The following is a 27233-nucleotide window of genomic DNA, read 5'->3' on the forward strand; positions in this document are numbered from 1 at the left end:
TATTTCGTATAAACGCGTTCTTTTAAAAAATGATGGCCCCAAACACAAATGTCAACACTACCCGAGAGCGATGCAAATACTATGAGCACGCGTTATGAACAACAAATTTTCGTGGTGCCAAACGACGGGGAAAATGTGGCGATACGCATTCCTCTAGGCTGCCATTGCATATGGCTGCTCATTAGCATAATTCGCGCGGCTCGTCGCAGCAAAAATTATGGCGGAAAATCTCAGCAATGGCGGCCCAGCGCAACGTCACGCATCGTCAAAATGACGTTTACGAAACAGCCCTTCCTGTGACGCTCCTCACGAGATATTCCTTCAGCCAATCAGCAAGCTGGCATGGCGCACATCTTGGATCGCCACCACATATTCGCGCAATTGCAGATGCATTGCACTGGCTTCTGCGCGCTACCGCTCAAATTCTTTTTGAAGCGCTAACATCGCAATATAGCTGCCAAGGGCCCAAAAAATGTATTAGTCCATAAAATTTGCAGCTCCACGTCACGTTTCGTCATCTTGATGAAAACGCAAAATTGCATTTTGCAATACTTCCGCTTCCCGGCACAAATTTCAAAACACGTGACCTCTCGACAGCCAATCAGAGAGTAAACATGGCGGATAATGGCGGCCGTGCAGCCGCCATGCGTGTCCAGAATAGCGCCCCAGAATAGCGCCCTGAGGCCACGATTGATAGCGGAAGCGGTAGATGTAGATACAGGTTGCCAGCTAACGTGGGAAGTCCGGCCAAAAAGCAGTGGTGGCGTCCAATAGTGGAAAAGATCCGCGGGAGGCCAGCTTGTTGATGCATCCGCAGTGCATGCAGTAGCAGTCATTCAAGCTGCCGGGCACGCAGCCACGGGCACAATCGTCAGCACGGCCACCTGAAACATTATTAAGGGTGAGTGCGCCGTTCCTGCAGCGGTGTTGTGCCCCAGTGAAGTGCTTGCCGAGGAATCCTTATGTACACTGAGGCCACGATTGATAGCGGAAGCGGTAGATGTAGATACAGGTTGCCAGATAACGTGGGAAGTCCGGCCAAAAAGCACTGGTGGCGTCCAATAGTGGGAAAGATCCGGGGGAGGCCAGCTTGTTGATGCATCCGCAGTGCATGCAGTAGCAGTCATTGAAGCTGCCGGGCACGCAGCCACGGGCACAATCGTCAGCACGGCCACCTGAAACATTATTAAGGGTGAGTGCGCCATTCCTGCAGCGGTGTTGTGCCCCAGTGAAGTGCTTGCTGAGGAATCCTTATGTACACTGAGGCCACGATTGATAGCGGAAGCGGTAGATGTAGATACAGGTTGCCAGATAACGTGGGAAGTCCGGCCAAAAAGCACTGGTGGCGTCCAATAGTGGGAAAGATCCGGGGGAGGCCAGCTCGTTGATGCATCCGCAGTGCATGCAGTAGCAGTCATTGAAGCTGCCGGGCACGCAGCCACGGGCACAATCGTCAGCATGGCCACCTGAAACATTATTAAGGGTGAGTGCGCCATTCCGGCAGCGGTGTTGTGCCCCAGTGAAGTGCTTGCCGAGGAATCCTTGGGTGCTATTCTCGACACGCATGGCGGCTGCACGGCCGCCATTATCCGCCATGTTGACTCTCTGATTGGCTGTGGCGAGCTCACGTGCCTTGAAATTTGTGCCGGGAAACGGAAATTTTGCGAAATGTCATTTTGCGTTTTCATCAAGATGACGAAACGTGACGTAAAGCTGCAAATTTTATGGACTAATAAATTTTTTCGTCCTTGGCAGATATATTGTGATGTTAGCGCTTCAAAAAGAATGTGAGCGGTAGCGTGCAGAAGCCAGTGCAATGCATCTGCAATTGCGCGAATATGTGCTGGCGATCCAAGATATGCGCCATGCCAGCTTGCTGATTGGCTGAAGGAATATCTCGTGAGGAGCGTCACAGGAAGGGCTGTTTCGTAAACGTCATTTTGACGATGCGTGACGTTGCGCTGGGCCGCCATTGCGGAGATTTTCCGCCATAATTTTTGCTGCGACGAGCCGCGCGAATTATGCTAATGAGCAGCCATATGCAATGACAGCCGAGAGGAATGTGTATCGCCACATTTTCCCCGCCGTTTGGCGCCACGAAAATATTTTGTTCATAACGCGTGCTCATAGTATTTGCATCGCTCTCGGGTAGTGTTGGCATTTGTGTTTGGGGCCATCATTTTTTAAAAGAACGAGTTTATACGAAATAAGATTGGTTGAACATAGCAAACTTTCGGAAATGTTGTCCACTTTTCACTGCTGCATTTGTATTGTAATCAAGATTAATGCCTTTTCGCACAATCAAAAGTTATGAGAACGGCCTCTTTCTAATTTATAAAAAGAAATGTACGCAAGGCGGCGCCTTGAAGTTTCCTCCCGCACCAGCGAAATGAACAAGAGATGGCAGCGCCGGCGCTTGCGTCGCGCTAGTGGATATCTCTGGCGCGCGCAACGCTATCGCTGATATTCGGCCGTTTCTCAGCCAGCCGAGTCGGGCTGAGTCACTTGCGTTTCACGAAATAGCGATAACGTGGCCGAACGTGCGCGCATCACCACTGGTAGGTCGCGTATGTTGTCTCAAGCAAGAAAACAAGCGCGTTGGCGCCAACATGCGATGACTCATTCCATTTTCCGGGGACACGCATCCTAGCTATTGAAGCAGACGACGGCTTGTACGCAGCAGACGACGGAAGCGAGAAGCGTTTTCGACGGAATAATCATGTGCTTTGAGATAGCTGCTTTATTTTTACTGCGGAGGAAAACTGCTTTGCTTTACTGGTAACGCTACATTCAGTGCCATCTTTTCAGTTTCTTAGGCGAAACGTCAAGTTGGCGTCACGTTACATAAGCAAAACTGGGCCACCAGCGCCATTTTGTTTGCGTCGCGCCTACGTCACGCACCGAAGAAAATGGCGGAATGTCCAGAATAGCGCCTCTGGACACGCATGGCGGCTGCACAGCCGCCATTATCCGCCATGTTTACTCTCTGATTGGCTGTCGGGAGGTCACGTGTTTTGAAATTTGTGCCGGGAAGCGGAAGTATTGCCAAATGCAATTTTGCGTTTTCATCAAGATGACGAAACGTGACGTCGAGCTGCAAATTTTATGGACTAATACATTTTTTTGGTCCTTGGCAGCTATATTGCGATGTTAGCGCTTCAAAAAGAATGTGAGCGGTAGCGTGCAGAAGCCAGTGCAATGCATCTGCAATTGCGCGAATATGTGGTCGTGATCCAAGATATGCGCCATGCCAGCTTGCTGATTGGCTGAAGGAATATCTCGTGAGGAGCGTCACAGGAAGGGCTGTTTCGTAAACGTCATTTTGACGATGCGTGATGTTGCGCTGGGCCGCCATTGCTGAGATTTTCAGCCATAATTTTTGCTCCGACGAGCCGCGCGAATTATGCTAATGAGCAGCCATATGCAATGACAGCCGAGAGGAATGCGTATCGCCACATTTTCCCCGCCGTTTGGCACCACGAAAATCTTTTGTTCATAACGCGTGCTCATAGTATTTGCATCGCTCTCGGGTAGTGTTGGCATTTGTGTTTGGGGCCATCATTTTTTAAAAGAACGCGCTTATACGAAATAATATTAGTTGAACATAGCAAACTTTCGGCAATGTTGTCCACTTTTCACTGCTGCATTTGTATTGTAATCAAGATTAATGCTGTTTCGCACAATCAAAAGTTATGACAACGGCCTCTTTCTAATTTATAAAAAGAAATGTGCGCAAGGCGGCGCCTTGAAGTTTCCTCCCGCACCAGCGAAATGAACAAGCGATGGCAGCGCCGGCGCTTGCGTCGCGCTAGTGGATATCTCTGGCGCGCGCAACGCTATCGGTGATATTCGGCCGTTTCTCACCCAGCCGAGTCGGGCTGAGTCACTTGCGTTTCACGAGATAGCGATAACGTGGCCTAGAACGTGCGCGCATCACCACTGGTAGGTCGCGTATGTTGTCTCAAGCAAGAAAACAAGCGCGTTGACGCCAACATGCGATGACTCATTCCATTTTCCGGGGACACGCAACCTAGCTATTGAAGCAGACGACGGCTTGTACGCAGCAGACGACGGAAGCGAGAAGCGTTTTCGACGGAATAATCATATGCTTTGAGATAGCTGCTTTATTTTTACTGCGGAGGAAAAGTGTTTTGCTTTACTGATAACGCTACATTCAGTGCCTTCATTTCAGTTTCTTAGGCGAAACGTCAAGCTGGCGTCACGTTACGTAAGTAAAACTGGGCACCAGCGCCATTTTGTTTGCGTCGCGCCTACGTCACGCACCGAAGAAAATGGCGGAATGTCCAGAATAGCGCCCCTAGCGTCACGTTACGTAAGTAAAACTGGGCCACCAGCGCCATTTTGTTTGCGTCGCGCCTACGTCACGCACCGAAGAAAATGGCGGAATGTCCAGAATAGCGCCCCTTGACGTTTCGCCTAAGAAACTGAAAAGATGGCACTGAATGTAGCGTTATCAGTAAAGCAAAACAGTTTTCTTCCGCAGTAAAAATAAAGCAGCTATCTCAAAGCATATGATTATTCCGTCGAAAACGCTTCTCGCTTCCGTCGTCTGCTGCGTACAAGCCGTCGTCTGCTTCAATAGCTAGGATGCGTGTCCCCGGAAATGGAATGAGTCATCGCATGGTTGGCGCCAACGCGCTTGTTTTCTTGCTTGAGACAACATACGCGACCTACCAGTGGTGATGCGCGCACGTTCGAGGCCACGTTATCGCTATTTCGTGAAACGCAAGTGACTCAGCCCGACTCGGCTGGCTGAGAAACGGCCGAGTATCACCGATAGCGTTGCGCGCGCCAGAGATATCCACTAGCGCGACGCAAGCGCCGGCGCTGCCATCTCTCGTTCATTTCGCTGGTTACTCGCACCGTGGAAGGAAACTTCAAGGCGCCGCCTTGCGTACATTTCTTTTTATAAATTAGAAAGAGGCCGTTGTCATAACTTTTGATTGTGCAAAAAGGCATTAATCTTGATTACAATACAAATGCAGCAGTGAAAAGTGGAAAACATTGCCGAAAGTTTGCTATGTTCAACCAATATTATTTCGTATAAACGCGTTCTCTTAAAAAATGATGGCCCCAAACACAAATGTCAATACCACCCGAGAGCGATGCAAATACTATGAGCACGCATTATGAACAAAAGATTTTCGTGGTGCCAAACGACGGGGAAAATGTGGCGATACGCATTCCTCTCGGCTACCATTGCATATGGCTGCTCATTAGCATAATTCGCGCGGCTCGTCGCAGCAAAAATTATGGCGGAAAATCTCAGCAATGGCGGCCCAGCGCAACGTCACGCATCGTCAAAATGACGTTTACGAAACAGCCCTTCCTGTGACGCTCCTCACGAGATATTCCTTCAGCCAATCAGCAAGCTTGCATAACGCATATCTTGGATCGCCAACACATATTCGCGCAATTGCAGATGCATTGCACTGGCTTCTGCGCGCTACCGCTCACATTCTTTTTGAAGCGCTAACATCGCAATATAGCTGCCAAGGACCAAAAAAATGTATTAGTCCATAAAATTTGCAGCTCCACGTCACGTTTCGTCATTTTGATGAAAACGCAAAATTGCATTTTGCAATACTTCCGCTTCCCGGCACAAATTTCAAAACACGTGACCTCTCGACAGCCAATCAGAGAGTAAACATGGCGGATAATGGCGGCCGTGCAGCCGCCATGCGTGTCCAGAATAGCGCCCTAGGTTGAGGCAACGCGCATGATAACCCCCGTAGACACTAGCGCCACATTTCCCTCTAGGGTATTTTTAGAAACTCTATGGGCAAAGGTGAATGGTCTGCATGGTGCAGCCACCTGGTGGCATAGAGCTCAACCATACACAGTAGCAGCAACCAAGCGTATTCTTTTTTGCTGCTCGTGCGTATTTTTCGCAGGAGTGTAATCATCAACACGTTGTTTTTATAAATGTTTAAAATGTTTTACACTTGGCTAGATCAATATTAGCGCTTTGTTTGGCTGGTTAAGCGCTGCGCCAACAAGTGTCTGGACCGTGCAGACCGATCAGGCCGCTCACGTACGTCTGCGCCAAAGTTCCTTCATCAGCTTGAGTTTATGCCTCCAGTCATTTGCCGATATGACCAGCTTGCCTGTGGCTAACGGAATACCAGACACGTTCGGCGCTACGACAGAATGCTCGCAACGCACGCTGCTTCGATAGCTCTCGCTTGGGGTCGACAGCCAAGCGGCTAGCGGAGAGGTTTCGCGCGGGCGGGGGCGGGCTTCAAAACAACCGGAAGTTGACGATGTGACGTCGCATCGTGACGCAGGACCAGTGAAGGTGGAGCTTAGCCCCACTCGCTCGGCGAACGAGTTGAGGAGGAAAAGCATGGCTGGGGAGGAGGGTAACTTCTAATCGCGTGTAGCTCCATTAATACGTAACGCCTCACTTAAATTGTGGTGCGAATGTTCTACTTAAGCTGTACCCTACGCGTCTACAAAATTTGTCCGAACCGTTTCAGGGGCCCTTAAGCTTCGGGCTCTTGTTAGAAACCATAATTATTATCACATACCTATTAATAGGTGAGCATACACGCGATACAAACCATTAGCGCCGTACCATGTCTATCCGTGCACACAACGGTTTTATGCATACAGGTCGAAATGCATAAATCCCGCAGCTAAGCGCTTCGACCTTACTGCTAAATAAAACACATCTCTTTGCTGTATGCTTACCCACGATGACAAACTAAATAATAAATTTATTAAAATAAATGTTTTAGGTATACAATTTTACAGCATATTTGATATATAGATGCTTTGGCCCCACTGTAGTGTGCTAAGGTTAAAGCAAAACGTTGGTTAAAGCTCACACAGATTATGGTGGCCCAAAAGATGCCCAAACTTGATCCGGATCGTTGTACCGTACGTGTAGCAGCGATTATTGTCGATAGCGATCAAGAAATATCATCCGGACTGGGCCTAATCGCGGTCAAAAGTGACCGTGTGTAATCGCGGCATTACAGATAATCACAAAAATACCAATTTCTTATCTACTTTCAGGCGTACGTTATATACAACTCACGTGCAATGGGGCACTTGCGTTGCCCAGAGACGCTGCGAAAAAGGTGCTAAAAAGCGCCCTCTGTCCTAAAATGGGTCGTACCAAGCTCGGTCGTCTGCTTCGGAAAGCAAGTTTACAATACGGACCCGCCACTTTCGGTTGTGTTGTATCACGGCCTGCAGCGAATATCGGGCGCCGAAGATTTTTTCAGGAGTGGCACGCTGCGTAAAGGCAAGAAATTATGCAGTGCCGAATACGTGTAAGCCGTTCAAGAATTAAGCGGCGAAGTTTTAGCGCGGTGTAAATCGCAAGTGAAGCGAGTCGCGTACGAAGTGAAACTTCAGGTAAGGTTCGCACGCTGCTAGATTCAGGCGCACAAACGCGTGGAAATGCTTGCTATAAATGAATCCACAGCAGCGATAAGCAGACATCATGTGTACGGAACTGCTCGAGCACACGACGGTCCGCGCCGCGACGGCAGCGGTCTTTCAGCATGCCGCGATGTACGAACTGCTCGAGCGCACGATCGTACGCGACGCGACGGCAGCGGTCTTTCGACATGCCGCGAAACGGCGGGTCTCCTGCAATCTTTGTTGACTGCATGCCGCTAAACAAGTCGTTAGGCCTGCGTTGTAGTAGCGGCCATCTGTCCCTTTTAGTAACTGGTAATAACTGATGCAATGCGTATGAGCTCGCACGTACATGCGAATCGAGCAGCGCGAGCTCGTGCGCTGCTCGCTTGATGTAGCTTTTAATGACAACGCTCGAAAATCGATCTGCTGTAATCAATACTATCTTGCTGCGCTGCCTCAACACGCTGGCTTGAGGTCAAGTATGAGCCCATTTAACTCTCTAACCTGTGCTGCTCGTAGTGGGGTAGTGAATTATCACCGAATCAACCCGGCCATTTGTGGTCATTTGCATACACCTGGGCACTTCACCACTTCGCACCGATCGAATTGTTAATTGTCGCTGTGGCCGGGTTTGGAATCGTGAATCACCAGCCATGCCTGCTACTATGTCGGTCTGCCGTCGGGACTGTAGGTGCAAAAGACCGAATTTTAGAACGCAGATCTATAATCAAGCAAGCTTCAAGACAAGTGAAGCAGTCAGTATGGCGCGAAGTTTCGCTTACCCAGCGCGACGAACTGCAGTTATACAGCGCGCCCGACGCTCCGCTTCGTGAGGCCTTGAAGGGAAACGATAGAATCGGATGTTGGGATTCAGGCCTTCTTGTTCATCGGAGCCCACGACGCAGCAGTATCGACGGTGACGCTTTTTCGATGCTGAGCTAGGTCCCTCCGGATCGGCGTCGCCGATTCCTTCTGCTTCCAGCATTACGTCCCACGGCACACGGAGAGTCCGTTTTCCTTAAACTATAGGCTGCGACCAGCTCGCAGCGTGGTCGACGTGGTCTGTGAGAAGTGACGAGCCTTTTCGCACTCGCAAAAGGGCAGAAAAAAGTGCGAATCGACGCAAAACTCGGCCTAGAAACGTGCTTCGCCACAGCCAGGGCTCAATACGACCCAAGCTGGTACGACCCAGATGTCGTTTCCCGCGCCGCCACCAGGCGCCGCTACTATACCTCAAACTCCAGCGCAAGACGCCCATACGTGCAGCCTTCCCTGTGTCCCAAGAGAACTATAAATGTCACATGAGTTCAGATGAGCGCGCTAAAATTGTCAATTCGACTGCTTGAAAAAGAAAGAAATAACAGTTCACAGTTTCTCCTATTTCGGGACCACTATGGCGGCATAGCAGGTTCATAGCGTTTCCCTCTTCAAATGTTTTCACAGAAGATGGAAAAGCAGGAATCAGCAGTAGTAAAGCGTGTCGCGTCACCTAGCAACTACCCCAGCCTACCAATCTTTCCTTTCGTTCTCACTCATAGTTGTCGACTCTCCGCGCAAACAGCGTGGTTCTCCGTCTGTCCGACACACGCCGCTCTTTCGTCCGGTTGGTGGCATTTGACGTCGGCACTCGCTCCCCATCATCTCGGACGGCGTGCCGAGGGTGAGAGGCGCATGAACATATGTTACTGGCGCTTCGTGTAACACGCCAACGCTTCTGACCAATTCGGATACGTCTTTCAACCAAAAAATCTCCTACGTTACGGACTTTGCACGTACAATTGAAGGACGGCCTACCCCCACAACGACGGTAAGTGATTTGTAATTATTGACGCTACACTCTTGATGCCAACTGTATGGTTTCCTACGAGATATCTCGATTGCTTACATCTTTACGGATGAAACTGTTCGGTACCGCGTTGGTTTTGAAATAAAATACGTGCTCTAGAGTTTTGCTCACGTTGTATGTCATTAACACAGGTCTAGTATTTCACCAGTAAGGCCACTGTAAACGCCAAAAGACTTCCGAGTTTTTTGTTGTGTCGTTTGTGTTTACTTAAATATATGTAAACGTTAATTGCGCCGTGTTCATGAAATTGGCCCGACAAAATCTTGTAATCCACTTTTTGCATTTTTCTCGTATCTATCAACGCGCAGATCTCCCTTGGTAGTTTGCTTGCTCTGTTCGAGAAAGGGAAGAGCCGCTTGAAGCTGTATCGCCGGCGGTAAATGCCTCGAACGTACGACCGCATGAAACATGAATAATGCAGCTCATGCGAAATAAGTCGGACCATGTTCTGAGGTTGAAAATCGGCTGGTGTGCATACCGGCGAACACTGTCTCGTAATATTATGTGCACAGCAGTCTCCTGTAGTGGTATTATTATTAGCAACGAAGCGGCGAACTCGCATACATGTGGCAGAGCTGAAAGAGCCACGAAAATGCAGCGAACTTCCTAAGAAAGCTTCGCTTACGTAGGATTCCTTTGGGCTTCAAAAGACGCAAAGCAACAGTTGTAAAAATTAGAACTTTGCGTTTATGAAGTTTCACTCAGCAGTCTCATTAAATTTCATGTTGAAATCATTGCCACGCGTCTTAAAGATCCACGCGTCTTAAAGAAAAGAAGGGGGAGGAGGGGCTCAAATTCAAACGATTTATTTTGTTTCAAGAATTATATGCACAGGAAACAGAAAATCTGTATGACGTGAGCTTCAGGCTAAAGAAAGCTTATTACACATTTTACTTAAATGTTGAATATTGCGCACCCACAGGGTGCCATTATTGTGCTCTTCAACTGAATGACTCTGAGCAACATACATGGGTTGTCAGTGAATGCTGAAACTAAATGTATTTAAATTAAACCACAGTTTCACATTCATGCATGTAATATACGGATTTGAAAAGCCGTTCTACCATTCATAGACCGTTTCAGAGTGGCCAGAACACCTGCTTTCAGAACTGTTGCAGCCTCGTAAATCTGCTTCCTTCAACTTATCGAATACAAGTAGCAGATGCTGGCCCAAGTCCAGCCTTGAGCACCGCACACCTATTGAGCTTTTTATGAAAAACTGCAGATGTGCTAGAAACGTTAGATAGGCCCAAACCTTCTCATGCAGCAAGTGTCTCACAGTTTGGTGGAGCTTTGAATTAGGTCAGAATAACTTAGCTCTCTACCATGTTCTGCTGCTATTTGGGAAATATGAGTGAAGCCTATGCATGGAGACAGTGAAATTCTGCTATCATCTTTCCACTTGTCACTGAAGAGGTTCGTGGTTCTTACTTTTCAAGGTGTGGTTGTTGCAGATTCTATTTCCCCGAAATACCCTATCACTGCCATGCTCCTTGCCTTCCACAACTAAATTGCATTCTTATGCACTCGTAGTTGACTTACATTAATTGCACTGGAATTCATTGAGAGCCAATGGAAACTGACCCTGTCAACCTTTAACAGCCGAACTCTGTCGAGTGAGGCTAGCTTAGCAGGACTCTTTGAGAAACTATCAGACATTGTTTGGGATGTCATTGGCCTTAGTGAGATGAGGAGAACTGGTGGGGCTTATAAGTTGCTGAATAATGGCCATGTTCTCTGCTATAGAGGTCTCCCAGATAAGAAGCAATATGGGGTAGGATTCCTAATCCATAAGGACATACCAGGCAACATTGATGAATTCTACAGCATTAATGAGAGGGTAGCAGTAATCGTAATCAAACTTAATGAAAGGTATAGGTTAAGGGTAGTACAAGCCTACGCTCCAACATCCAGTCATGATGATGAGGAAAAGGATCAGTTTTATGAAGATGTTGAATTAGCAAGGAGAAAAATGCAACTCGGTATACTGTAGTAATGGGCGACTTCAATGCAAAAGTGGGGAAAAAGCAGGCTGGTGAACAAGCCATTGGCAACTACGGTGTCGATTCTAGTAATGCTAGAGGAGAGATGTTGGTAGAATTCGTAGAAAGGAATAAGCTTTGAACAATGAACATCTTTTTCAGAAAGCGTAGCAACAGAAAGTGAACCTGGAAAAACCCTAATGGTGAAACAAGAAATGAAATTGATTTCATACTTTCTGCCGACTCCAGAATAGTGCAGGATGTAGAAGTGATACGTAAGGTAAAGTGCAGTGATCATGGTCTAGTGAGGGCTAGGATTCACCTCAACTTGAAGAAAGCAAGAGTAAAATTGGTAAAAAAAAAAAAAAAAAAACAGGTCAACCTAGAGGCATTAAGGGTAAAAGCAGACAAATTCAGGCTGGTACTTGCAAACAAATATGCAGCCATAGAACAGAGAGATGAAGACAACATAGAGGTAATGTATGAAACCGTAACTAGGCTGGCTTCAGAGGCAGCGATTGAAGTGGGAAGCAAGGGAACCACTAGGCAAGCTCTCCCGGAGTAACAAAGGACCTAATAAAGAAACTACAAAAAATGAAAGTGTCCAATTCAAGAGATAAGAATTCACGGAACTGTCAAAACTGATCAACAAGTCGAAAATAAGTGATATTTGAAACTATAACGTGAGAAAGACTGAAGAAGCCGTAAAAAATGTACGCAGCCTGAAATCAATGAGAAGGACACTTGGCATAGGACAAACCAAGGTTTGTACACTGAAAGATAAGTAGGGTAATATCATCAGCGATATTGAAGGTATAGTAAAAGCAGCGGAAGAATTCTATACTGACCTGTACAGTACCCAGGTTACAGAAACTCCTCCTATAACTAGCGATGAGGTCAGAAGGGCCTTGGCAAGACATGAAACGAGGAAGAGTGGCAGAAGAAGATGGAATAACAGTCGATTTAATCAACGATGGAGGAGGCATAATGCTTGGAAATCTGGTGGCTCTATATACGAAGTGTCTATTAACTGCAATGGTCCCAGAAAACTGGGAGAATGCAAACATTATACTAATCCACAAAAAGGGAGACGTTAAAGAATTGAAAGATTATAGGCCCATTAGCTTACTCCCAGTATAATATAAACATTCACTGGAATAATCTACGATAGCATAAGGGCAACACGGGACTTTAGTCAGGAAGGGATACTCTACAATGGATCACATGCATGTCATTGATCAGTTAATCGAGAAATCCGCAGAGTAAATAAGCCTCTCTATATGGCTTTCATAGATTACGAAAAGACATTTGATTCAGTAGAGATACCAGTAATCATAGAGGTATTACATTATCAAGTAGTACAGACCGCTTACGTAAATACCCTGGAAAATATCTACAGAGATTCTACAGCTACCTTAATTCTACACAAGAAAAGTAGGAAGATACCTGTAAAGAAAGGGGTCAGACAGGGCGACACAATCTCTCCAATGCTATTAACTGCATGCTTGGAAGAAGTATTCAAGTTATTAAACTTAGAAGGCTCAGGAGTAAGGATCGATGGCGAACCTTCGGTTTGCCGATGACATTGTTCTATTCAGCAACAATGCAGACGAGTTGCAACAAATGATTGAGGACCTTAACAGAGATAGTGTGAGAGTGGCGTTGAAGATTAATGTGCTAAATACAAAAATAATGATGAATAGCCGGGCAAAGGAACAAGAGTTCAGGATCGCCAGTCAGCCTCCAGAGTCTGTGAAGGAGTATGTTTACCTATGTCAACTAATCACAGGGAACCCTGATCATGAGAAGGAAATATATAGAATAAATATGGGTTGGATCTCGTACGGCAGACATTGTCAGTTCCTGACTGGAAGCTTACCATTATCATTGAAAAAGAAGGTGTACAATCAGTGCATTTTAGCAGTGCTGACATATGGGGCCGAAACTTGGAGACTGACAAAGAAGCTTGAGACCAAGTTAAGAACAGCGCAAAGAGTGGTGGAACGAAGATTGCTAGGCATAACGTTAAAAGACAGAAGGGAGTGGTTTGGATCAGAGAGCAAACGGGTATAGACGATATTCTAATTGACATCAAGAGGAAAAAATGGAGCTGGACAGGTCATGCAATGCGCCGGTTAGATAACTGTTAGAGCATTAGGGTTACAGAATGGGTACCAAGAGAAGGAAAACACAATCGAGGATGACAAAAGACTAGGTGGAGCGATGAAATTTGGAAATTCGCAGGCGCTAGTTGGAATCAATTGACGTAGGACAGGTGTAATTGGAGATCGCAGGGAGAGGCCTTCGTCCTGCCGTGGACATAAAATAGGCTGATGAAGGTGATGATGACCAAGCTTAAATGCGAGACTCACTGGAATGCCTCCGGCTCGTCTTCCTTAAGCAGCTGCCTATGTGAGTACTAAGGGAAATGCATGTGGAATGTCCCTAAGGTGGTGGTGCCTTTATGACTAAACGTGTGACTTCCAGCAATGTAGCCAGCTTTGAGTTAGCTTAAAATTCTCAACCCCACTGTACCAAGTGAGACAAGGACTATATCTTAGTTTTGGCTGCAGCAACTCCAGCAACTTCTTTATCCGCTACTCATTTCTCTTACTGTACTGAAGTCAGGCAGCAGCGGTGGCGTAGAGGTAGAACACCCGCCTCGCATGTAAGAGGTCCGTGGTTCGAATCCCGATGCCGCACAATTTTCCACCAGATTAAAGAAAAAAAGAAATCTGCGTGTTGATAAAATTGCATAAACAGGCCTGGAGTGTGGCCTGATCCCGGTGACCAGAACCGGTAACGCACTCCCTCACCAGAGCAGGATTGGCCACCCTGGTGCAGTACTTGGCCACAACCTCCTATATGAACACAACAATCAAACCCCGGCCCTCACTCCCCAGCAGCTGCGAAGCAACTGACCACGGCGGCGGTCAGACCTGCGACGCTGCAGAGGGTGCTAAGAATCCCTGGCTCCGGACAGGCCGCCATTGGAATATGAACCTGGCAACGTTTAACGCTAGAACGTTATCTAGTAAGGCGAGTCTAGCAGTGCTATTGGAGGAATTAGAGGGCAGTAAATGGGATATAATAGGGCTCAGTGAAGTTAGGAGGCCAAAAGAAGCATATACAGTGCTAAAAAGTTGGCACGTCCTGTGCTACCGGGGCTTAGCGGAGAGACGAGAACTAGGAGTCAGATTCCTGATTAATAAGAACATAGCTGGTAACATACAGGAATTCTGTAGCATTAACGAGAGAGTGGCAGGTCTTGTTGTAAAACTTAATAAGAGGTACAAAATGAAGGTTGTACAGGTCTACGCCCCTACATCCAGTCATGATGACAAGGAAGTCGAAAGCTTCTATGAAGACGTGGAATCGGCGTTGGGTAAAGTCAAAACAAAATACAGTATACTGATGGGCGACTTCAATGCCAAGGTAGGCAAGAAGCAGGCTGGAGACAAGGCAGTGGGGGAATATGGCATAGGCACTAGGAATAGCAGGGGAGAATTATTAGTAGAGTTTGCGGAACAGAATAATATGAGGATAATGAATACCTTCTTCCGCAAGCGAGATAGCCGAAAGTGGACGTAGAGGAGCCCGAACGGCGAGACTAGAAATGAAATAAACCTCATACTCTGCGCTAACCCTGGCATCATACAAGATGTGGACGTGCTCAGCAAGGTGCGCTGCAGTGACCATAGGATGGTAAGAACTCGAATTAGCCTAGACCTGAGGAGGGAACGGAAGAAACTGGTACATAAGAAGTCGATGAGTGAGTTAGCGGTAAGAGGGTAAATAGAGGAATTCCAGATCAAGCTACAGAACAGGTATTCTGCTTTAACTCAGAAAGAGGACCTTAGTATTGAAGCAATGAACGGCAATCTTGTGGGCATCATTAAGGAGTGCGCAATAGAAGTCGGTGGTAACTCCGTTAGACAGGATACCAGTAAGCTATCGCAGGAGACGAAAGACCTGATCAAGAAACGCCAATGTATGAAAGACTCTAACCCTACAGCTAGAATAGAACTGGCGGAACTTTCTAAGTTAATCAACAAACGTAAGACAGCTGACATAAGGAAGTATAATATGGATAGAATTGAACATGCTCTCAGGAACGGAGGAAGCCTAAAAGCAGTGAAGAAGAAACTAGGAATTGGCAAGAATCAGCTGTATGCGTTAAGAGACAAAGCCGGCAATATGATTACTAATATGTATGAGATAATTCAAGTGGCTGAGGAGTTCTATAGAGATTTATACAGTACCAGTGGCACCCACGATGATATTGGAAGAGAGAATAGTCGAGAGGAATTCGAAATCCCACAGGTAACACCGGAAGAAGTAAAGAAAGCCTTGGGAGCTATGCAAAGGGGGAAGGCAGCTGGGGAGGATCAGGTAACAGCAGATTTGTTGAAGGATGGTGGGCAGATTGTTCTAGAGAAACTGGCCACTCTGTATATGCAATGCCTCATGACTTCGAGCGTACCGGAATCTTGGAAAAACGCTAACATAATCCTAATCCATTAGAAAGGAGACGCCAAAAACTTGAAAAATTATAGACCGATCAGTTTACTGTCCGTTGCCTACAAAGTATTTACTAAGGTAATTGCAAATAGAATCAGGAATATCTTAGACTTCCGTCAACCAAAGGACCAGGCAGGTTTCCGTAAAGGCTACTCAACAATAGACCATATTCACACTATCAATCAGGTGATAGAAGAATGTGCGGAATATAACCAATGTTTATATATAGCTTTCATTGATTACGAGAAAGCGTTTGATTCAGTCGAAACCTCAGCAGTCATGGAGGCATTGCATAATCAGGGTGTAGACAAGCTGTATGTAAGAATACTGAAAGATATCTATAGCGGCTCCAAAGCCACCGTAGTCCTCCATAAAGAAAGCAACAAAATCCCAATAAAGAAAGGCGTCAGGCAGGGAGATACGATCTCTCCAATGCTATTCACAGCGTGTTTACAGGAGGTATTCAGAGACCTGCATTGGGAAGAATTGGGGATAAGAGTTAATGGAGAATACCTTAGTAACTTGGGATTCGCTGATGATATTGCCTTGCTTAGTAACTCGGGGGAACAACTGCAATGCATGCTCACTGACCTGGAGAGGCAAAGCCGAAGGGTGGGTCTTAAAATTAATCTGCAGAAAACGAAAGTAATGTTTAACAGTCTCGGAAGAGAACAGCAGTTTACGATAGGTAGCGAGGCACTGGAAGTGGTAAGAAAATACATCTACTTAGGGCAGGTAGCGACCGCGGATCCGGATCATGAGACTGAAATAATCAGAAGAATAAGAATGCGCTGGGGTGCGTTTGGCACGCATTCTCAGATCATGAACAGCAGGTTGGCATGATCCGTCAAGAGAAAAGCTTATAACAGCTGTGTCTTACCAGTATTCACGTACGGGGCGGAAACCTGGAGGCTTACGAAAAGGGTTCTACTTAAATTGAGGACAACGCAACGAGCTATGGAAAGAAGAATGATTGGTATAACGTTAAGGGATAAGAAAAGAGCAGATTGGGTGAGGGAACAAACGTGAGTTAATGATATCTTAGTTGAAATCAAGAAAAAGAAATGGGCATGGGCAGGACACGTAATAAGGAGGGAAGATAACCGATGGTCATTAAGAGTTACGGAATGGATTCCAAGGGAAGGAAAGTGTAGCAGAGGGCGGCAGAAAGTTAGGTGGGCGGATGAGATTAAGAAGTTTGCAGGGACAACATGGCCACAATTAGTACATGACCGGGGTAGTTGGAGAAGTATGGGAGAGGCCTTTGCCCTTCAGTGGGCATAACCAGGCTGATGATGATAATGACTGAAGTCGGCATTGATGAAGTTTTTCATGTTTTGCCAAATGCACGCATATTATTGTTTCAGAAATGCCCTCTAAAAATGTGTATCAATGTTGCAAGGATGCAGGAATCCACTTGCATTCCAGACTGCTTCCTTCTTTTACTTTGTGTTGTATGTGAGAATAGTACCATGCGTACATTGTTGTATAATTTGATTGGCCACTGAGAGTGGCCAATAAAATCAAAAGCTAGATGAAATGAAATCAAAGGAATTATATGTTTCTTTCTCTGACTGTTATTGGTTGAAGACAGTGCACTTGCTGGGCTAGTTGGCACTTGCTGTTTAGTACGAAGAAAGCACAAAAAATGCAGCATTGTGTCTTTCTCGCCCGTTCGTTGCAATGTTTCTGTTATTGTTTTCTTTGTGTGACTACATTGTGGCAACACGGTCCAGAATCTGCAAAGTTTGTTGCACAGATACAAGGTTTTTCTGAACTGAACAGGTGGTGCCAGGCGCACTGCGACCCGACATCTCCTCCCGGCTGTGGAATGAAAAAGAACCAAGTTCTTCCTTCTCTGCTTGTCGTTCTTTTTCTCGGTGCTGGTCAAACTGCACATGGCTCTGAAGTTGGAGAACCAGTCGATCCTCAAAAGTAAGATATCTAGGCGACTCACAGTGTGCATAACATACATTTGAAAACTAACCAGTTTGACAGCCCTTGCATACATGTGATGAGTTTTGCCTCCATTTTCTTTCTCTCTTTCTTTCTTTGTATATTTCTTTTTTCTGCCACCACAACTAAAAAAGCATTTTGCCCTGATGAAGACAAGCCCCTTGTCGAAAAATTGGCTCCAAGTTTACACATTTCTTGTTTGCCAACAAGTGAAGATTTTGTGATCTTTAGAGTTATTTCCACTAGGCATAGTGGTATGTGCTGCTTTAGGGATTCAAAGGGAAACTGTCTTGCATGATTATTTAGCATACTTGACCGCAATGTGCAGTAAGGGCAAGCTGTTTGCTATTTCACAAGAGTGAAGGACAAACCTAGTTTGACGTGATATTTTTATTTCACTTGTTATTCTCTTTAATTGCAATTACTTGGCTGTTAAAAGATTATTTAGCATGATGAAGATGTGGTCTAGTGGCCACTTGAACAGGAACTAAATAAAAATAAAGAAAGATAACTAAATAAAATTATGCTATATGGTTCACTTTTGTCATAAAAAGACTTGATTACAAGAACAAGAAGCATTGCCCCTTGTTTAACTCTAATTTCTCTGCATCAGCACGTTGGTCAAACATTGTCTGTCTGAAAGGTTGACAGAACAATTTGAATCGAAATGGTGAATGGGTGTAATCAAAAACAAACTGGACATCTCGTTGTCCATTGCTTCTCATTCCTGCTGTATTGACGCCCTGATAAACTGACACCAACAGCTCATTTGCAGTTAAACTTTATTCCTTCTTTCACACTCCCTTTTCAATTCATGTGATGAAATGCAGCTTTTTCTGGCGTCTTTAGCTTGTGGATAATGCATTCTGGTTGTTTTTGAAGGAGTGGTGACATTGCAATACTCTGAAAGCATCGCTTTCTAGAATATGATGTGTAGTGCTTTTGCAACAGTGGGACACTGCACTCTTGAAGGTCACGTGTGTACGTGCAGAATTTTAGCGCAATGTGTGGCATTGCTTGTTATTGTCGCAGTACAACGCGGACTGTAGACAGGGAGACGTTCAAGAGCCGTAGGACAACTTGTTCAAATACAAAACAGGCCAGAGACACGTCTTCTTCGTCCTCGCCGAAATCCCACTGACCCTCTAGACGAAATCCGTTAATGTCCCTATCTTCGTTGTCGTCTGCATAAAAGAATAGACGCGCACATCATTTGTCCCCCCCTAAGAGAGCATCGTCCCAATGCTAGACCAGAAGTGTCACTTGTGGAATTAAGGGTCTCTCGCATAGTTATTCGCTCACATACGGCTTCATGCAGACAGCGTGCACAAGTTCAGGACGGTGCGTGCGGCGGCGCGTACAATTGGGACTGTCGGGGACGACCTCGTACGTGACGTCACTGAGTCGGCGCAATACTCGATATGGTCCGAAGTATCACCTTAAAAGCTTCTCGGAGAGGCCTCGTTTTCGTATGGGTGTCCAAACCCACACTCTGTCGCCGACGTCATAGATTACTATTCGACGGTGAAGGTCATAGCGCCCTGCGTCGTAGTCTTGCTGCTGGCAGATCCGCAATCGCGCGAGTTGCCGAGCCTCTTCTGTGCGTTGCATAAACACAACGGCGTCCGTATCAGTGTCGTCAGTCATGTGGAAGCATAGCATCCAACATCGTTTGTACATCCCGCCCATGAACAAGGGTGAACGGAGTCATGCGCGTCGTCTCTTGTTTCGCCGTGTTATATGCAAAGGTGATATGCAGTAGGATGTTGTCCCAATTCTTATGTTCAACAACCATGTACATGGAGAGCATGTCTTCAATTGTTTTGTTTAGGGGTTCTGTTAATCCGTTGGTTTGTGGATGGTAGGCGGTTGATTTCCGATGCGCCGTTCCACTTAGCAGCAAAACGTGATCTAAAAGCGCGGCAGTGAATGCGGTTCCTCGGTCTGTTATTACGACGGTTGGCGCGTCGTGTCACAACACAATGTGCTGAATGAAAAAACGTGCCACCTCTTCCACTGTGCTTCTCTGGATTGCCTTTGTTTCAGCGTAATGTGTGAAATAGTCGGTTGCTACGATAACAAAGCGGTTCCCGGCAGTAGAAGTAGGAAGCGGACCCAATATATCCATTCCTATTTGGTCAAATGGTTTTCGAGGAACCTGGACGGGTTGCAGGAGGCCGGCTGGTTTCGACGGAGGCGACTTGCGCCTCTGGCAGTCGAGGCAAGTGCGGATGTGATGTTTCACGGTGGTGTTAAGTCTCGGCCAGTAGTACCTCTGCTTCACTCTGGCCAACGTTCTCGTGTAGCCTAAGTGACCAGAAGTCACCTCGTTGTGACAGGCTTGAAGTACTTCCGTACGAAGAGCTGCAGGAATGACGAGCAGATAGGGGGACCCAGTCGAAGAAAAGTTTCTTTTGTAGAGGACTTTGGCCCGCAAACAAAACGACATTAGGCCTCTTGCGAAAACTCTAGGTGGTTTCGCAGATCTGCCCTCTATGTAATTGATGAGCTCAAGCAACTCAGGGTCGTCCCGTTGTTGTTGGGCAATGGTGGATGTGTCCAGGACACAAAGAAATGCCGAGTCTTCTTCGGGTGGAGCAGACGACTCTATCGGCGATCGAGACAGGCAGTCAGCATCCGTGTGTTGTTTCCCCGACTTGTACTTGACAGTCATGTCAAACTCTTGCAGCCGTAGGCTCCAACGCGCCAGTCGTCCCGAAGGGTCTTTAAGGTTTGTCAACCAACACAGTGAATGGTGGTCGCTGATAACTGTGAAGTGGTGGCCATACAAATATGGGCGAAATTTCATAACAACCCATACTACGGCGAGGCATTCCTTCTCAGTTGTGGAGTAATTGGCCTCTGTGCATGAGAGTGTTCTGCTTGCATAGGCAAGTACTCTTTCTGTGCCCTCCTGCCACTGCACAAGAACAGCTCCCAAGCCAACAATGCTGGCATCAGTGTGGAGCAATGTAGGAGCGGTCTCATCAAAGTGAGCAAGCACTGGAGGTGTCTGGAGACGTTCCCGCAAGTCAGTGAATGCACCTTGCTCTTCGTCGCCCCATAAAAAAGCAACGTCGTCTCTCGTCAGGCGAGTTAACGGCGACGTAATGTGAGAAAAGTCCGCAATAAACCGGCGGTAATAGGCACAGAGGCCCAGAAAGCGCCTGACAGCCCTTTTATCGGTTGGTACTGGAAACTGTGCTACGGCTGCAATTTTCTCAGGATCTGGGCGAACACCTGCGTGGCTGACGACGTGACCGAGAAACTGTAGTTCCCCGAAGCCAAAGTGGCACTTCTCCGGCTTCAGGGTGAGGCCGGCGGACCGGATGGACTGCAGAACCGCTTCAAGCCATTGGAGGTGTACTTAAGTAACGCGCGTGACGAAGCCTGTCGAGTGAATCATCTATACGGGGAAGCGGGTACACGTCTTTCTTTGTCACTTGATTTAGTTTTCGGTAGTCCACGCAGAAACGCCAGCTGCCGTCTTTTTTCTTAAAGGGAAGCTGAAAGGTTTTCCAGAAAAAATGAGTGAACATCTGTACATAATGGTTTTCAACCCTCCGAATTCGAATATCGTATCGAAATTGAGCGAAAGAAAGCGCAAATATACTTTATTTCGACGAAAAGTGCAGCAGCGGACACGCCCAGCTCGCACGTTTTTTTCCGCCTGTGATTGGTTGGGCGCCTCGTGACATCAACACTAGTAACCGACCGCTGCTGATACACACGACACGAAGCGCGGTGCCAGGTAGTTTGGTGCTTTTTTTTCTGAGACGGTAATGGAAAACTTAGAGAGACTGCGTTTTTCTGAGGAGTTCGGCGTTACTCCCTACATGTACGAGTGGATTGCGAAGAGCCGGCCTCTCGAAGAAGCAAGCGATGCTGGTGCGAGCAGTGCTTTCGACTCGAACGAAAGCAAAGTCCTGGGATCTCCTCGTGTTGGAAATGCTCTTTGGTATGTTTTTTGCAAAGCGATCTAGTGATCTCGCCAATCTTTCGCCGATCTAGTGAGCTCGTTCCCAGTCAAACAACTGTAGTGTTGTGTTCCTGCATGCCTCCTCGTGGAACGTAAGCGGGGATGCGATCGTCGGCATCTGTGCGCTGTCCAAAGCTGTCGGCAATCTACAAAGATGGTTTAAACGCATGATAAGCTTCCCGGTTCATGCAGTTTGTGTAGTGACCTTCATCTGTTGACTACCACGTTGACTACCACTCACGTTGATTACCACTCACATTGACTACCACGCACGTTGACTACCACTCTACATACACGCAGACACACACCAACAAAGGAATGCAGGGTCGATTGAAGCAGATTACGATGGCACGCACACAGAAACAAGCGCGGTCAGGCACGGTCGCGGACGCTGCGAAGGAACGAAACACTAGAATAGCAGCTTGGGCTTGTTGGTTTTCCATCCTGCTAGTAACAGCGCAAAATGTAGACAAGGGACGAGACAAGAAGACACCACAAGCGCTTGTGGTGTCTTCTTGTCTCGTCCCTTGTCTACATTTTGCGCTGTTACTAGCAGGAAACACTAGAGTTGACGTCACGAAACCGCGGTTTCCGGTCTCCGCTCGCATCGTCAGCGTCAGCAGCAGCGCGCGGCATTCGACGGGGGGCGGAGCTACAGCGCAATTTCAACCGACGATTACGTCGCTCCTAATTGAAAAAGAACCCCCCAAATTTTACCTACATAGTTTATAAAGTTCCCGCATCCGTATATGAGCGTCTTATCGAATTCGACAGACTCTTCAGCTTCCCTTTAACTAAAACTACAGGAGATGCCCAGGGACTCGTTGATGGTTGAATCACGTCGTCTTCCAGCATTTTTGTCACTTGTTGTTGTATGGCTTCACGTTCTGTGGGAGCCACACGATACGGATTTTGGTGAATTGGTCTTGCCGTATCCTCTGTAATTATCCGACGCTTCGTTAGAGGTGTCCGTCCGACGCTGGACGTCGACGCAAAGCAGTCATTGAACTTCGACAATAGCGTGAGAAGCCGCTCTCATTCGTGCTGCGACAAAGCAGTGCTGACGTCGAGTGCAGAAGCTGGGCCTTGCGTAGGTGCTTCTTCGAGTAGCGAACAGCAGCCTCGAATATCCGCAACACCATCAAAATAAGCCACAGCCGTGCCCTTTGGAAGGTACCGTCGCTCTGTGCTAAAATTGGTTAGTAACAAGTTAGTGTGCCCGTCGGTGACATTTACGATTCCTCGTGCGACCAAGATACCGTGAGTAAGCAACAACGTGGTTATTTGGTCGGCAACTCCCTCGCAATGGAATGGTGTGTCACATGCTACCGTAACAAGGGCGCATGATCGAGGTGGGATTACGACGTCGTCTTCTGCTAGACGAAAGGAGTTGTGTTGTGGCGATAAGCAATGGACTAAACCAGGGCTCCTATAAAACGTCACCATGCGGTCCGGAATGTTAATTACGCTGCCGTATTCTTTAAGGAAATCCATTCCAATAATCAAATCCTTACAACACACAGGAAGAACGATGAAAGTGGCCACGAAAGAAGAATCCCGGATGCTAATTCTAGCAGTACATCTTCCAATAGGCATCAGTAATTGCCCGCCTGCCGTCCTTATGTGGGGTCCCGTCCATGGCGTCTTTACTTCCTTCAGATGGAGGATCAGTTCCTGACTCATTATAGGGAAGTCGGCACCAGTGTCGACTAACGCTCTCACCGGCTGTCCATCCACCAAAACATCAATGTCGGCGCTCAGAATTTCTTCGGTGTCGGGGTTTATCGGCTTCACGTCGTTCTGTGGCGAGAGTGTCGGGGGCTTTTTATTGTCTTGCGGTGGGCCTGCAACCTTACCCCCAGAGGTCGCCGCCTTCAGTTTCCCCGGCGTGGGCTGGGCGACCTTCGTACTCAGAGGTCAGCAAAAGTACGTCCAGTGGGGGAAGGCATCTGACGTGGAGGGGTTGGCGAGCGCGACCGACGGCCGAAATCGGACTGTGCCCTACCAGTTAAAGAAGATCACAAGTTTCTGGGCATTATGTTTGATAAGAAGCTAAACTTTCTAGCACACATAAACAGTTTTAAAATGAGAGTGAACAATGCACTGAATGTACCGAATGTACCAGCGTCTTGTCACCGAAACACTGGGGCTCTGACCGGGAATGCCTTCTGCATGCGTACCAATCTTTAGTGCGAGGCAACATAGATTATGGTGGTGTAGTCTATGGGTCAGCCAGACAGTCCTGTCTAAAGGGACTAGATCTAGTACATTGTCTAGGGTTACGCTTAGCAACTGGCGCCTACAGAACTTCCCCTGTTGCTAGTCTATATGCAGTAACTAACGAGCCATCTCGGGAACAAAGAAGAACACAACTCGTGCTTACTCATGTTCTCAGAGTTCGATCATCACCAGGACATATATGCTATGACATTGTTACCCACTGTAACATACGAATACACTATGCGAATAAACCACATGCCATCAAACCTCTCATAATTCGGTATGAAGAAAAGTGTCGCGAGTGCGATATCCCAAAAGAGGTACTTCATGTTGCAGATAAGCCATCCAGATTAGCTTCCTGGTGCGACTTTACACGATTTCTAGATCTCTCACTGACGCACCTTAGGAAGCAGGATACCCTACAGGAGCACATAATACAAGAGTTCCGCACAGTACAAAAAACACACTGTTTAATGTTTGTCTCTGGATGGCACCACAAGTGATGTTCTCACCTGAGGGCACCACAAGTAATCTTCTGACCTGTATATATACTTCAGTGCGATGAAATAAAGGGATTCATATGTTGCTTTCGATAGAAGCAGATCCATCGGCTCGTCGCACATATATACACATGCGCAGATACAACAGATGGTGATGAGGATAACAAAACAGCCGGCTACAAGTTTCTAAGATGAGCCTGCTGCAGCCACCAGCATTCTTGTCAGCACCAGGGAAACCCGTCGTCCCTTGGAACCAATGGTGTTGGATGTTCCATAATTATCTTCCGGCATTGGGCAGCGACACCCACTCGACTGACCACCGCAAGGCTCTCCTTCTACGTTGTCTAGGGGCAGGAGGCCAGCTAATTTTTTATGCATTGCCGGCCAAGCAGAGCCCACATGCGCTGGAAGAACCAAATATGTCAGCTGCGGTGAAGGATGGTACAAGTGAGACTGACGAATATGCGACTGTGCTCGTGACGCTCAATGCTCGAAGTAAGCATTGAGCGTAAGCATTCACCACCGTCACCAACGTTGCAGTGGAAAGGCAGTGTTTTGTACTGTGCACCCGATTGCAGGGTGAATCGGTGGATGATGCTTTTGTTACAGCCCTATGTGAGCTAGCAGCTTCACGCGACTTTGGGTCTCAGGCAGACTATTTCATCCGGTACCAATTGGCGGCAAAAGCAAACCAGCGTTCGCTACAAGAGCAATTGTGACCTTGGACCGCGCCGTAACCATCAGCAGAAGCTTTGATGCAACAGGGCAATACTTATAGTCACCAGCCGACGTATACAGCATTGACAGAACTCGCACACAAGCCACAGGGGCCTATCAGCTACCACTTGCACCCCAGTTGTGCTTCTACTCTGGTTCCCATCGTCACATTGCAAGTTCCACCGCCTGCAGGGTGAGAAATAAGAGGTACAGAAAGTGTGGAAAGATGGGCCATTTTGAACGAGTGAGCCATAGTGAGCAAGCTAACAGAACCCTTGCTATCCGAGAAGCTGTAACCGATAATGCACTGAATTTCCTGACTGTATTGCACTTGGGCCACAAGGGCGGAACAGGTGTGCACATTAACGTACAGGTACACGGCGTTACAATATCTCTGTTAGTGGACGCCAGCTCTGCAGTGTCTATATTGTCTGCTGCCAGCTACGAGAAGCTCCGGTCTTCCGTTTCTCTGCAATCTTCGACCGCAGCACTATTCGACTTCTCGCACCGCCACATACCTGTCTAGGGTTGTGTTGTGTCGGCAGCGGCAGGCAAGCGGGAGGCCCCGACCGGCGAACGCGCGGCTAGCGCCGGCGCAGTGAAGGAGACACGGAGCTAACTGCTCCCGATGAAAACTGGAACGAAGACCCGCCGACCTGCGGCCGTTTATTACTTATAAAGGCTTCACATGCTAGATGACACCTCCCGATTGGTCCAAGCTTGTCACATGACAGAAGGGGGGTGCGCCATCTAGCTAAACAACTACAAAACATACATGTACAATGACACAGAGATCTGACAGGGGGCGACACTATACTACATCATCCCCCCCTGGAAACAAAGCAAGCATACAGTGAAACGCGCACACAAGGCGCGCACTTAAGTCCAAAAGCAATTTCAGTTCGTTCCCCCCCACGTTCACACACGCGCACCAGTCGCACACAAAGCACGCACTTAAGTCCACAACAAATTCAATCCATCCCCGCCCAAGTTCACATACACGTGCACCAGTCTTGGGCACCAAAACACAGGCAGTCACTAAGTCTGACAAAGAACACGGCACAAAACTCACTGCACCACAACAAGGAGAACATTTTATACCTGTGTTAATGAAACATGTGGACTGTCTCAACGAGGCCCCTAGCCGTGGCATTTCGAAGACGTAAATACGCTCTACACTACAAAAACAAGATCGTCGAGCCACGGAGGCCGTTTTCTGTCACGATGAGCACGCGTGCGTACCTCAGAAGAACTTTGGGGGTTGCGACGCGTATCGGTCGACTTTAAAGACCCAGTCGTCCCACTATTATTTACCTCCCCCTGGTTGGAAAACTGAATGTGGTTGTCGCTCAAAGCTGGAGAGGGTTGCCCAGGAAGCTCCTCTCGAAGTCCCAACAAGTCCTGGGAGGCTACCAATTCCCCAACGGGATCAGAGACGACTGCCGACTGTGTAGACTCGGAAGTGATACAGTCAGACGCACAACTTAACTGAAGCTTATGACTATGAGAAGACGCTGTCACTACAGACAAGTCATTGGAATGACTATCCAAGTTTGAATATGAGTACAAAAAGTCCCTATTACTTGTACAGAATGTACTACCTGCTGGATCCTTCATCACTACGGTTAACTTAGACACATGCCACGTTTGCCCATCACTGAGTAGAAAAGTAGATGGTCCTATCTGGGCCTTGACTTTACGAGGTTTACTGTACTTAAAAAATCCTTTCCTGTTAAATCTTATTCTGACGGTGTCTCCCACCTTGATACGAGTTGCCTGAGCACGTCTACATTTGTCTACGTACTGTTTAGTCTGCCACTGTTTCTGCAAGACCCTTTCTTGAACTTGAGACACAAGACTGTCCTGTTCCCGTAGATCTACACAGAGCCGCATGGTTCCATCCTTCTTGCGCACCACCACGAGTGGAGACACCCACTCAGTAGCGTCGACGCGCTCGATGACGTCGCAGTCCTCGAGACGTCGCAATTCATGTGTGACCTGGTCACGGAGAGCCAGGGGTAGTCGGCGCAACTTTGAAGATACTGGTTTCGCATCTTGCTGCCGATGAATTCGGTGCACAACGTTGTTGAGGAGACCCAACTCGTCACTGGAAAGGT

The 27233-nt window shown here is 47.3% G+C and overlaps 1 protein-coding gene and 1 long non-coding RNA gene across 5 annotated transcripts in view; one reads left to right on the forward strand and one right to left on the reverse strand.

Moving 5' to 3' along the window:
• Nucleotides 1-27233, reverse strand: part of LOC129382154 (uncharacterized) — a 241420-nt gene that overhangs the window by 116173 nt on the left and 98014 nt on the right. The gene's annotated exons all lie outside the window — the stretch shown is intronic.
• The window catches only part of LOC126520957 (uncharacterized), a 123834-nt gene continuing 105388 nt past the window's right edge, over nucleotides 8788-27233 (forward strand). Inside the window, exons 1-2 of one of the 3 annotated variants that reach the window (XM_050169795.3) lie at nucleotides 8788-9202; nucleotides 17530-17679. In XM_050169795.3, the coding sequence (XP_050025752.1) occupies nucleotides 17576-17679 (104 nt within the window). In that variant the 5' untranslated portion in view covers nucleotides 8788-9202; nucleotides 17530-17575. The remainder of the gene's footprint in view (nucleotides 9203-17529; nucleotides 17680-27233) is intronic. The other 2 variants (XM_055065657.2, XM_050169790.3) reach the window with 2 other exon arrangements.

The sequence above is a fragment of the Dermacentor andersoni genome, chromosome 3, assembly GCF_023375885.2.
Source record: "Dermacentor andersoni chromosome 3, qqDerAnde1_hic_scaffold, whole genome shotgun sequence".
Lineage (NCBI taxonomy): Eukaryota > Metazoa > Arthropoda > Arachnida > Ixodida > Ixodidae > Dermacentor > Dermacentor andersoni.